The 14,020-nt window shown below is 33.2% G+C and overlaps 1 protein-coding gene across 10 annotated transcripts in view; it reads left to right on the top strand.

The window, feature by feature from the left end:
* The window catches only part of LOC134263084 (ras guanyl-releasing protein 3-like), a 46,752-nt gene that overhangs the window by 15,694 nt on the left and 17,038 nt on the right, over positions 1-14,020 (top strand). For 8 of the 10 annotated variants that reach the window (XM_062745394.1, XM_062745392.1, XM_062745395.1 and 5 more), the window contains 6 exons: positions 6,169-6,369; positions 6,991-7,096; positions 8,677-8,790; positions 11,344-11,475; positions 12,294-12,438; positions 12,728-12,901. In XM_062745394.1, the coding sequence (XP_062601378.1) occupies positions 6,169-6,369; positions 6,991-7,096; positions 8,677-8,790; positions 11,344-11,475; positions 12,294-12,438; positions 12,728-12,901 (872 nt within the window). Of the gene's footprint in view, positions 1-2,179; positions 2,312-6,168; positions 6,370-6,990; positions 7,097-8,676; positions 8,791-11,343; positions 11,476-12,293; positions 12,439-12,727; positions 12,902-14,020 lie in introns of those variants that run through there. The other 2 variants (XM_062745400.1, XM_062745391.1) reach the window with 2 other exon arrangements.

The following is a 14,020-nucleotide window of genomic DNA, read 5'->3' as shown; positions in this document are numbered from 1 at the left end:
TTGGTGAAATTTTCGATGATCTCAATTTCAGGACCAGGAGGGCTATTAAAAACAATTATAAGGAATGTTTTGTTGTTGAAACAGTGAAAGAATATGTTAGGAACACATGGTTAGTAATATTTTGAAATGACAGTTTTAAAAACGTGAAGAAATAAATCGAAAAACAGCGCACTTTTTTTGTGCGCAATAAATATACAGTTTTTTCAATGGGTGGCACTGTAGTTCTTCGGTCTATCAAATACTGAGTATATATTTTTTCGGAGAGCTACAGTTCTGCAGCTATTCATTATTATGCTCCCAACTAATCAAAGGTTCAGGGGTATATAGTTTCTTGCCCTGTCTGTCTGTCTGTTTGTTAGCAAAAACTCTAACCTTCCCATAACTTTTTACTAGGTACTGCATTGGGGCTATGGCTTTCATATTTCACAGGTGTATTCCATGTGTCAAGACTTTCCTCTTGATACCAACAATTTTTACATTTTTACCTTGACCTTGGAGTTTGAATTGCATTTGAGAAACTTTAATCTTCACCATATAAAGCTGCCACACTGGGGCATCCGTGTTTCACAAACACATCTTGTTTCCTCTCATATAATAATGATGTGTTACTATACAGTATACAGTGGACCTTCAGATATCCGGACGCCAGATATCCGGATGCTTCAGTATCCGGACGATTTTTCATCGGAACGATATTTTAAAATGTTATTCTGTCTTGTTTAACTCGTGATTCAGATATCCGGATGCTTCACATATCCGGACAAATTGACTGGGAACCAAAGCGTCCGGATAAATGAGGGTCCACTGTACACATGTATGAAACTTTTTTGATGTTATCATATTTAGTCTAACTCATTACTCATCTAAGATGGATGTGTCAAATACAAAATTTTATGCAATTAACATGGATTTCAGCACCAAAACTGAATATTACTGTAATGTACTCAGTTACCCGTCAAATCAGGGAATATTGTTAAGTTTGGATCCATGTAGGTCTGTTTGAAAAATTAGAGTTACACTGTATTTCCAATAAAACAAGTTTATGTATTGTAACAAAATGATCTTTTTTTACAACTGGGAGGAAAAATCATTAAAATTGGAAGGCATCTGGTACAATGTTCTAAGGACTAGTTCATGATATGTAGGAAATTGTTTGATAAATTATGCATGGGTACATATGTTAGTACTTGACACTTTATTGGTTGACTTCTCAGGAAACTTTTAAGTGGGGTCACTAGAGTAACTTTACAAATAATTCATGAAATCCACCAAGAGATTAAAAAATATGTTTTATGCTTCATGTCACCTTGACATAGATATAATACCATAGGTTGATAGTGGATAGAACATGCAGGGTAGCCTCCTAGTAGGCTCATAGTAGACTGTTATTGGGTTAAAGCTTACACGGACACAAGACTTAATTGATATGATTTCACTTATTGGTGATCCTCATCTTCAAACCTTAGGGAGGCAAAGATTTAAATAAATAATTCTGAATAACAATTTGAATGACAATATCATTCAGCAGTCTTGAATCATTACACGTCCTGACATCATTTCAAACCAGTAGTAGGTGGAGGAGGGGGCTAGAGCAAAAAACTGGTATGTTGGCATCATTTTACCCAGTATTTCAGTTGATCCTAGAAAAGAATACAATCAATACATGGTTATGCTACTTTAAGCTTTTTTTTGGGGGGGGGGGTGGTTCTATTTTAAGCACTCTTTAATAACAAGCATTACTGAAATGGCCATGGTAGTTTAATAGAATATTATAATGAAATATAGCAATTATACTAAAAGGATTGTATTATATATTTTGGAGGGGGGGGGGGATGTAATTGCACAAATTTTCTTGGATTAAAAAAAAAAGAGTGACTTTTTTAGAAGGGGTGGGCATCAAATTTTCTTGGGTCGAAAAAAAAATGCTTTGTTGAGATTTAATTTCATGGATAAAAAACTTATGAGTAGCTATATCTGAATTTTTTTTAGTAATTCTTTGCTACGCCTTTAGTCAAGTGTGTTTTAGTCTCATGAATTTGTCTGCACAGTACATGACCTTGTTTTTAAGGAATTATTATGAATGAAGGATACTTGTTTTGTAAATCATTTCCTTATCTAATTTCCTGCTATGCTGTGTGTATGTTAATGTTTTTGTATCCATGCAGTCAAATTTGCATATTTTTTATCAATGAGCTAAAAGTTCCTTGTCAGTTGACATGCATATGAGAATGCCCTGGCACAGAGTCTAGCATGCCTCCTGTGAGGGTCATATTTAAGGTGAAAGAAGGGGTTCTTATGCTTGAAACAAAAGGTAGATGCATATATTTTTTTTCATTTTTTGCAATAAATTGATAGTTTCTTATAACTGTACATTCAAAAAATTTGTTTCCATGCACTATTTTTAAATATATGCTGGAGTTCCTCATTAGCAATATCTAATTAGTCTTTGGACTTTCATCAATCTGTGGGAATTCCAATGTGGGCTAATTGTGCCCCTTAATTAGCCAACCTTTTTTTCTCTCATAAAAAAGGAAGTTTCTTGCAATTGCCTTCAGTCATTCAGGTGACAATATTTTTAAAAATAAACTTAAAATATTTATTTTGAAATTCATTCATTTGGTACCGTATATACTCGCCTATAAGTCGGTCCGCCTATAACTCGGTTGAATTTAATAAGCTTATATATCAGAGGGACTGACCTCATATAACACCATTCTTTTTATAACTCGCAAGTGTTTTGGACCAGAGATTAACTCCCAAAAAACCGACTTACAGGGGAGTATATATATACGGTAAATCAGTATATTCTCTTTGAAACATTAGACACCACAGAGTCTGACACATCTAATTCATATTTGACTATTTTAGTACAGAAATATAACTCTATAACAATACAAACTGCCTGTAATAGCAAAACATTATCATGATGTGTGTGGTGTTTTCAACTTTCCTATTATCAACTTTTCATATTCAAGAACATGAAGCAATATACAATTTTCACCTGCATCTAGGGCTGTATCAATATATCGATATATCGATACGTATCGATATTCAAGAAAAATATTGTATCGAAAAATTACTTCCAATACGTATCGGACAAGCAACCTTTCTTCTAATTCTGCTAAAAAGATGGGAATTTTAATCAGCAAAGATTATATTTCACTTTTTTAAAATTAAAAATGATCAAAAATTGTAGATTTATAAAAGAAATAACAGTTTTTATAGTTATAATAAAATACATAACAGTTTTATTTTAACATGTTGATTTTGCAGTAATTAAAAGTTTCGATTGGAAGTGTTTTATTTACTGACTATGGGATAAGAACTTTGAAATGGGTAATAAAACACAATTTTTTTTAATGAAATCCATGCATTAAATGATTAATAAGCTTTTTTGATGAACTTGTTTTAGAAACCAATATATCACATATCGCCTTAAAAAATATTGTATCGTATCGAAATTTTTTGCTCAATACACAGCCCTACCTGCATCTCATTATGATATGTATATCTCCAAGTTGATTCTCTATGCAAGAGCATGATTTCTTCGTATAAATTTAAAAATCTTGGTACATGAACGCTATTGACAAATAAGTGAATGTACAAGGGTGTTGGTAATCTTGCTTAGTGAATAACAAATACATCATTTCGCAAAATATATTATTGATATGACATTGTTGTCATTAGAACAGATGTTCACTGATAATTTAGATACAAAATTTCTTCAGTATTTGCCAACAACAGATGTGATATGTCAGGGTATACATACTCCCCATTGGCAGTTGATCTCACCTTCATTGTGCTCTCATTTTATAACATTTCATTAAATTTTTGGGCATAATAACTGTTTATCTTTACATTTGTGCAAGATATGTTTTTAAAGCCTTTGTATTTCATGTATTGTTATAGTCTCATTTGATGTGAATTTGGCAAGTGTGGATAGAGGGTATATCAGTGTTGCCTGAAACAAAAAGCTATGGAAAAACTTTCTGTCACATTGTCCAACAAATCATAGATTGCCAAAATCCTAGTCAATATACCTGGGTTAAATTCTGTCAGTGAGTACCCTCTCCATTCCTGAGAAGTAATGGCGCGGGGCCCCAAAGGGGAAGAGCTGTAAGAGAATATTGAGCACAGACATACTTGTAGATTATGATCTGACAGAGTCAATAAATTATATCTAATTTGTATTTGTTGGTGTTCAGCAGATACATATTAGGCACAACAAGACATTCATTGACGGGGTTTTTGCCTTCTTAAGGAGATCGCATTTTTCTGAATCCTTGACCCAAACTGTTGCCATAGGTCTTATGACCTCAGGCAACCAGCTTTCTTATCAGGTCAGACAAAATATATGTCATGTTTGAAGTAATTCAAAAAATATAACAGTATAATGAATGGTTTTTAGCCAAGAAAGTGAGGGTAGTTGAAAGTGATGACATTTTCTAAATATTATATTGACATTCTAGCCATGGTAGCTCAGTGCTGACTCTGAGCTTGGTCTGAGAACTATCAATTTTTTAAGCAAGACATGCTACTCACTGTTAAGTTGAGGTTACACAGATTTTAACAACATCTTTTAAAGTCAGCATTTCCTAAATTCTCTGGTCATTATGAAGTCTTTGTTAGCAAACATTATCTATCATTGGGTCATATTTTGGCTGACTTATTTCTTACCAATTATTAGGCTTTTGTTTTTATGATGATTCACCCTTGGAATTTCAAGGTTTTATGCCGTCTTAACATACTTGTATTGTATAAAGATTTTTATGTGCCTGTATCGAAAGATCTGAGGCGTATATTGTTTTTTGTCCTGTCTGTCTGTCTGTTTGTCTGTTTATCTGTTTGTCTGATTGTCTGCAAACTTTGACCTTCGCCATAACTTTTGAACCATTATTGGTTGAGACTTCATATTTGGTATGCATACTCCACTAATTAAGTTCTTTCAAACGACACCAAGGTCAATGACCTTGTGACCTTGACTGTGAACTATATTCTAAAAAAAGTTTTTTTTCTGCAAACTTTAACCTTTGCCATATCTTTTGAACCATAAAAGATAAAGACTTCATATTTGGTATGCATACACCACTGATTAAGCTCTTTTAAATGACACCATGGTCAATGACTTTGTGACCTTGACTGTGACCTATATGCTAAATATAGTTTTTTTGTCGGCAAACTTTAACCTTCGCTTTAACTTTTGAAGGAAGAAAAATTGAGACTTGATATTTGGCATGTATACTCCACTAATTAAGCCCTTTCACATGACACCAAGGTCAATGACCTTTGTGACCTTGACTGTGTCCTATATGCTAAAAATAGCTTTTTGAACCTTCGCCATAACTTTTGAACCATGAGAGATAAAGACTTCATATTTGGTATGCATACTTCACTAATCAAGTTTTTTCAAATGACACCAAGATCATTGACCTTTGACCTTGACTGTGACCTATATGCTAAAAATATGTTTTTTTTAACTTTGTTGCTGGCGGGCGCATAGTGTTTCACAAACACACATCTTGTTTTAGATTGATCACTGTTATCTTTATATCTTTTACGTGTAAGGGTAGCAAGTTTGGAATCCAGCCTTGCACAGTTTTTCCAATTTTAAAAATGTATAGTCTCATGATAATAGTCAAACCCTTTTATCTTCAGCTCAATCAAATTGAAAGTGTGCTACCCAGATGAATTGTTTACAACTTTATATGTAAGAGTTACATCACATTCAAGTGGATTTTAACTATTTTTGTTATCCACTTCACTTGCATGTGACTGTATTACTTATAAGGCATAGCAATTTAATAATATAGAATCTACTGCAAAAAGCTACATGTATTTGTAAACAAAAGATGCAGGAGGTGCTGGTCTGTCCATCCATCCTACTGTCAAACAATTTTATGGTCCAGCATCCCAATTGCCATTACAATCTTTCCCCTTTTTTCTTGAGGTTCTCCATCCTGACTACTAAAGCACCAGTGGGTTTTACTGTTGGGCACCAAAAATAACTGGCGGCAAAATTGTTTACAGATTGGGACTCCAACCTAAGACCTTCCCTAGACCTTTCCCTAACCAGAGCTCTACCACTGAGCTACCACTGGCTGCCATACCCTATCCCTTTTACACATCTATAAAGTGTATACTAACTGTGCTATGACATTCTATTTATAGATTCGCTCTCCTTACCTCCATCTACCCCTCCACCCTACACTCGGCTCCAGGTCCACGAGAACCGCCTGGTCTCTCAGTCCTCCACAGGGTCCTCAGAAAGCAGCCTCAGTCACATGACCGAAGAGAAGCCTGTGTTACCGGGAGTTACGGTGCGGGCTGCCACCAAGGAGAATCTAGTGCAGCTTGTTGTACAGAGTATAGGTTGGTGATTGGTCAGCAAGTTATTAGCATTCTGATTCAAAGAAATTAAAGCAATATGAGCTGCATGTTTGACATCGGAAAATTTAATTGCAAATTTGTAATTAACTAATTTAATGACAGAAAAATAAATCATTTATAAACTTCTGTTGTTCATATTTGCAATGGAAAATTTTTTATTAGCTTTGATTGAAGCAAAATTGAATTATTGTCGTCCTGTACAATAATTATTTCTTATATAATACTGTATGTTTGGTTGTACAGAAATATTTCTACTGAAACATTTTTTAACTTTATTTTGGGCTTATTGGTCATTAGGGTTTAAATTACATACAAATTAATCATAATAGCATATTTTACCTGCAAAATAAAATTTTCGAAGATACAGCTCATATTGCTTTAACTGAAATGCCATGGATATATCTCAAATTTTTGGGGGGAAGTTGCATTGATTTGAGATAACGAGGATTGATTGTAATTTATTTTAGATATGATAAAAAAACGAAAATTTAGAGGATTTTATGGAAACAAATTTAAAGCACTGGGGAATGGAAAAAAATTCAGACTTGAAAATGATCATTTGAAAAGCATTTCATTTCAAACTTTCAATTTTCTTTGTTTCAGAACCGGATGGGCGATTGGTAGGGGGCAGTGATTTCCTAAGTGTGATGTTTTTGATGCATCAGTGGTTCATGAGTTCTGAACAGCTAGCCTCTGCTTTCATTGACTTGTATCCTTTATTGTATGAACTGAATTACTGAACTAGATTTAGAAAAAATATATATTGGGATTGCTATTGTTAATATATTGCATTTATTTGGGCAGTGACTTTTGTAGGCATTTTTTAAACAAGCATAATTAGTACTGTTTAATTTGAATGGAGTAGTAATGTTATGAACTTTTGATCTCCAACATTTGAACATTAAACATGGTATGTTTCCTTTGAAGGTTTGGGTATGTTCATTTCCCTGCTAGACGGTTTGATCCAGGGTCTGATACCACGAGAGGAAATCAGACAATTAATGAGCTGGCCTCGTTAACCATCATTAGCCCATCCTCTTGTCCCACTGACAGTGTGACCTAGTTTTTCTCAGACATCCCGCAAGACATCGTATTTCCTAGTGAATTGCTAAATTAGGGTTTATCCTCCATTGCCATCTTTTTTACATCAAATTTATTGCATTTAGTGAATTTTTATGTGCAAAAGGGAAATTATTCAAGTGTTCTATATATTTTAGCGTTCAAGGCCATAAGAAGTCAGAAAATGTTAATTATGTTTTTGGCATGAATAATCAAAAATTAGTAATCGTTTTGAAATAAAGAAAAGGGAATTAAATAAAAATTTCTTAATCAAGTTTAGTTATATAGAACTGCATTTATTTTATTGAAATTTGAAGGGCTGAGAAAATTAAAAATATCTTCTATTTGTATATAAATAGTATTTTAATTACAATGGACATAAAAAAAATTAAAATATAAGGATTTTTTAATTTTACTTCAAGTGAGCTTTTTCTCATTGAAGGCTGTACAGCATCAGTCCTCTGTTGTCTGTCAGCTTTTCACATTTTTTGCTTCTTCTTAAGAACCCCTGGGCCAGTTTCAGTCAAACTTGCCACAAAGGAGCTTTGGGTGAAAACACTTAAAGTTTGTTCAAATGAAAGGCCATGCCTTCTTTCAAGGTAGGGTAAAAAGATTGAGTGAAAGTTTATTGGCATCTTGTTTTTAAATCTTCAGGACAAGTGGGCCACATGTGAAAACTTCTTAGGGTAGTGTGGCCACATTGGACAATGAAAGTTATTCATAGAAATGCACAAGAAAACATCTCTAAGAATCTTGTCAAGAACAGCAATGGCATGTTCAGTGATATTTGTATGGAAGCACCCTCAGATAGTGTAAATTCTTCTTTTTTTCCAAATCATGACTCCTCAGGGCTAGCATGGGACCTCAGTAAGTGAGAAAAGATCAAAATATTACAGAGATATAAAATTTAAACATCTTCAAAACATTTGGTTGAATATTAGAGCCATTTTTAGTCATATTCATATTGAAGCCTCCTCAGGTACTGTAGATTCAAGTTTGCCTAAATTATGGCCTCACATCATCTTACAGTTTGACTCTCAGTGTCTCTCCTTCCTTGACTCAAAATTTGTAGTTGGTGTTATAAATGATACAAATCAATGTATACAATGTGAAATGCAAAATTCAATATGGAATTGAGGGAAAACATGATAAAAAAAAAACATGAAAGAGAATGAAAATGTCACAGCAACACATGTAAATGTGTTTATAGATTTCTTAACCTCCATATAGATATCAATCTAGTGATGAGACAGTCTCCTGTACCAAACCCAACTGTCAACACATCCCAGCCAATGAGGACTGTGATATACAGAAATACAAATGTCGAATCTGTCACGCTGTCAGGTAGGTAAAAAGACGGGGCTAGGACAACTAAAAATCCATATACCAATATGTGCTCTTTGTTTTAAACTAATACTAGTATATTCTGTAATCATTTTCACTAGAAGTGTGTTGTACTATATACTGTATGGCAGGTTAAAATCGCGGTTGGAAAAGATCGCGATTTGTTCAATTTTCATGAAATCGCAGAAGTTTGAATTCCCGGAATAGGAAAATCCATACATTTCTTAAACAATACTTGCAAGCAATTTAATGTAGGTATATATTGTGTGAACTGCTATTTCCCGTCTCTATTGTACATTACGAAAGTCTGTAATGCACATATCAGACAGAAAAGTCAAGTCTATATATTGTGTAGATTTTGATCCCGATTGAATAATAACGAAATACCGGACTGATCCCGATTTGAAGGCAAAATAATGCTATGCATTTAATTTTTTTTATTTCCGGGTCCAAATCAGAAAAAAATTAAACCGTAGTCAAAATGTTGAACTTTAAAACATATAATTGAAATTAATTAATTGTCGTTACGCTGTTTACTACGTAAATGCCTTGATTAAAGGTGATACGCACGGGTGAAATTAAACAAGCGTGTTTAATTAAATAATTACATCGCACTTCTACTAGATGGACAGATTAATCGTTAGCTATAGAGATGAATTAAACAATTAATAAGCTTTAAATACACCAACAACTACGTGTTTGTAATTGATCCATATACTCGCATAGTTAAAAAGGTAGTCTACATCTAATCACAGAAAATAACCAAATTTCAATTTATCCTTGTAAAACTTTTAAAGAATTATTCACTGTATGTTGAATTCGCGGAATTTCTTTTTCCGCGAATATAGCGAAAATTAACTCTGCGAGTTAATTTCCTGCTGTACAGTAGAGACTGGACTTGATCCATTATTATAGTGAAATAATAACTTAATTTGTATCTCAGAGCATAGATTCAAGTTTGTTAAAATAATGATTTTGGGGTAGGGTAGTGTCAAAATGAACAATCAAATGTTTACATAGAATTGATACATAAGAAAAAAATCTTTAAGAATCTTCTCAAGAATGGCAAAGGCATCATAAGTCAAATGAATATTAATATGGAAGCATACTCAGGTAATGTAGATTCAAGTTTCTTTAGGTTTTGACCTCCAGGAATTTATTTCCTTTGTACCCATAAAAATGCTTTGTAAACATCAAAGTTTGTCTCAAACTATAGATTAGATAACTACGTACTACAATGCATCGTGACGTCATGTTATTTGGCTTTTATAATAGAATTTATGCATTGTGACGTCATGTTTTATTTACACACGGCTCAAGTCGGGTGCACGGATATTTACACCCAACTTTGTAACCAATCAAAGCTCGTGTTACAAGCGACATAGGAAATAAGTTTGGGTATTAGGTTTTACGGGAGGGGGGATCTATGAGAACAGTAGCGCACTTGTGACTCAGGTGAGCACTGTGGACCATGGGCCTCATTTTGATTTTTAATTCTCTCCATGTTCTAAGCAAGTATCAGCCTCTATAGATGGAAGATTTATCTTTTTACCTGTATGCTAGATGAAGTGCCGTTTAATGAGAGTCTTGTCAGTGTGTGACAGAAAATTGAGTAGCATACTGTTATTTAAGAGACAGAGTTATTTCTGGTCAAACATGACGTAAATTGATCAAATCATTGATTTGTGTCACTTTGGTTTTGCACAGCTTCATGACTCTGTCAGTAATTCTGGGAACTGCTAGTGTTATTCTGAGGCACAAGGATGGACATCTTGTTTCATACTGTTCAATTAAATTCAATCAGTGTAGTAAAAATGGCTCATAAAATCATCTTACTTATTCACAAATATCATGCAGTCCATTCAACAATTTCAGCATTGACAACAATAAAGAGGAGAACCGATTATTAGATTCTCTGCTTTTTCTTTTGGATTGTAAATGCTTCCGAGAAATTTCCAAATTTGGCAACATAACTGAAAGTAGTTATCATTACCAGACTCAATGCTTATTGGCAATACATGTATACTAAATTTTAGCCTTGCTTGAAGTCCTGACTAGCCTTGATTTGGAAAAAAAAATTTCTATTAAGATTTTAAAATTTGTTTTTAAAGAGTTTCTTTAATTTTTCTTCAAATTATGTAGAATGTTTAAGAAAGGAATCCTGCAATTTTATCAAATGTTTCAAATACTATTGAATCAGACCATTATAACAAAATTTGGGATTTATAGAATTTAAATTGTTAGTTTTACCTGTAGACAACTGCGCATTAATTTAAGCATTTTTTAGTTAACTTTGATATCAGTATGTTCCATATCATTAGAATAAAGTTAACTGTCCAGCAGTTTGAAGAACCAAGGTTATGCTCAGCATTTATACTTTCCAGCTTATCTGAAAGGGTATCTAAGTCTAACTTGCAAATGTAATGGTTCTGGGAATTCTTAATTAGATTCTTGCTTTGATTTGTCAAAATGGGGGATATTAATTCTAGTAGGAAAACTCTATTTTATTCAGCACTATTTAGATGGACTCATCCAAATGATAATTCTTTGTAGGTTTTGGATAGACAACTATCCAATCCATTTTGACCTGGATTTGAGACTGAAGACTGTGATGAACAATTTCAGAACCATTGCTCACTCAGAAGGCAATGATGTATGTAAACAACTGCTGGATCTGTCTAAAGTGTGAGTAGTGTCCAAGGATAAAAAAAAAGAAATATTTGCATTTATTTACTTCATTATACGAAAATGAATGTGTATTTAAAAAAATATTTCTTGAAATAATTGCAATACTTATTTTACTATATATCAGAACTATTTATTTGCTAACTCTCAAGATTTTGTTTTGTCACTGTAGGTCATATTTATTTGGCATACATGCACTTTATGCCTCCGTTATCAAAGATTCGCGGATACAATGTATATTGGTTTTGCCCTGTCTGTCTGTTTAGCTGTCTGTTTGTCTGCAAAAACTTTAACCTTGCCCATAAATTTTGAAGGATGAGGCTATGACTTTCTTATTTCATAAGTATATTCCTTGTGACAAGACCTTTCTATGGGTACCACCAAATTTGACCTCTTTATCCTGATCTTAGAGTTTGACCCATTTGACTAGAAAATATCCAACTTAAACTGAGGCCATAACTTTTAAACAGTTTTGCAGCAAGAACTTTCATACTTCAAATGGGTATTCATTGTGCCAAGACCTTTCAATGGTTAATAATATTTTTGACCTTGACCTTAGGGTTTGTCCCACTTTTTTAAAAAAAACTTTAACCTTGGCCATAACTTTTGAACAGAAATTAGTACTAGAGCTTTCATATTTACAAGTGTATTTGTGATAAGATCTTTCTCTGTATACCAACAATGTTGACTTTTTGACCTTGACCTTGGATTTTGACTAGCAGTTGAAAACATTCAATTTGCCATACAGTGTCATCTATGTTTCACAAACTAATCTTGTTTTCTTTTTTTTTTATTGCATATTGTATGATTTTTTTCAGTCCTACATTTGATTGGATGAGAAGAATCTCTGTCAGACCAAGCAAACACAACAGAAAGGTGTCCCTTGTATTTAACCATTTAGAGCCAATGGAGTTAGCCGAGCATTTGTCATATCTAGAATACAAAGCATTCCGCAGGATAAACGTAGGTCTATCATGCTCTCGGCCAAGGAAGAAACATGTTTAAAAACACTTAGAAGAACCCTTAAAACATGGGTTTAAATATAATTTTAACATAGAAATTAATATCTTTCTTTCATATTATGTATCATTCTCAACAGTGTACATAAGAAAATGTCCTTTAAACCCCTTATATTAATTCCCTTTTGTTTATTTATTTTTCTTTTATGAATAGAGATACTAATCTGTAAATTTTAACTATAATGTAGATGGTCAAGTATTTTGGACCTGAAAAAATTCATTTATCATTTCAGTTTACTGATTTTAAAAACTATGCAATGTCGGGTTCCATTAAGGACAACCCAAAACTGGAGCGGTCCATCGCATTGTTCAATGGACTGTCGCAGTGGATACAGTGTATGGTGCTCAGCAAGACTACGCCACAACAAAGAGCCGACGTCATCGTCAAATTTGTTAATGTTGCTAAGGTAATTAATAAATTATTGTCAGTAATAAAGTATAATTTCAAATAAAATATGACAATTTGTTTGATTTAAACCCATTTAACAATTTGTCATCTACCATCAATATGAGCAAGACACTGAGTAGACAGTAACATCCATAATGTCACATTCGTGTAATTTATGCATGTACGGTTCATTTGAAATTTCTACAGACATCAGTCCTACATCTAAAAAAAGCAATTAAAGTTGCATGAAGTCGATCAAATCATGGGTCAATATATGGGTTGATTGAAAACAACAAATGACGAATGGTAATGCTTGCAAGTGCAGAAATAGCAAACTTTATTAGGTGAAATATCACACATACAATAAAGAAGACAGTGAATCTTCACAAGTTTGCTTATTTAACAACATTACCATCTAAAATTTATAAATGAATATTTACTCTTAGTGCAATTTCCATGACTGATCATGCTAGTGTAATTTTATTTTAAGATTGACGACTTCTTAGATTTTCAAGTATTGATTTCTCCACTGATGGAGAACGCTAGAGACAGACACGGACTACATTACTTGTAAACATCTTTTTAATATTGACGTGTATTTTAGGCAGTTTACTTTTCGGGTACCAAATAATATTTACCTGTATTTTAGGACGTCTACTTTTCGGGTGCATTTTTTCATGCTTTCAAGATTTTTGAAAAAAGGCAATGGATTTTAAGCAACTTAAAGCACATTTTAACTTTTTTAGACAGTTCAAAACTGATAAAATGAATATTTCAACTTGGATATGGAAGGGAATAAATGTCAGTTGACACATGTAGTTCTGACCTTTGATATTGGTATAATTTATTAACTAACAAGAGACAATTTACAAATTCTTAGTCATGTAGATCTGTTATCTTCAAATTTAAAATACATTTTTTGCAAATTTTCAGAGCATATTTTATGATGCATACGTATATGTATCTAGTTGCTAACATGTGGACCTCATTTTGTCTTATCACAATTGCTTAATATGCAGTAAGTACAAAAGTCAACTGCTAATTAACCCCCAATAGGAAGGAGAATAAAGACTCGCAACTGTTGTGACGTTGCTGCTCAGATATCAAACAATATAGGTTCCTTCTCAATATATTGTTG

Source organism: Saccostrea cucullata, unplaced genomic scaffold, assembly GCF_032062105.1.
Source record: "Saccostrea cucullata isolate Sc308-1 unplaced genomic scaffold, CSIRO_AGI_Scuc_v1 ctg1456, whole genome shotgun sequence".
NCBI classification, from domain to species: Eukaryota; Metazoa; Mollusca; class Bivalvia; order Ostreida; family Ostreidae; genus Saccostrea; species Saccostrea cuccullata.
This window is presented reverse-complemented; position numbering and strand designations above follow the sequence as displayed.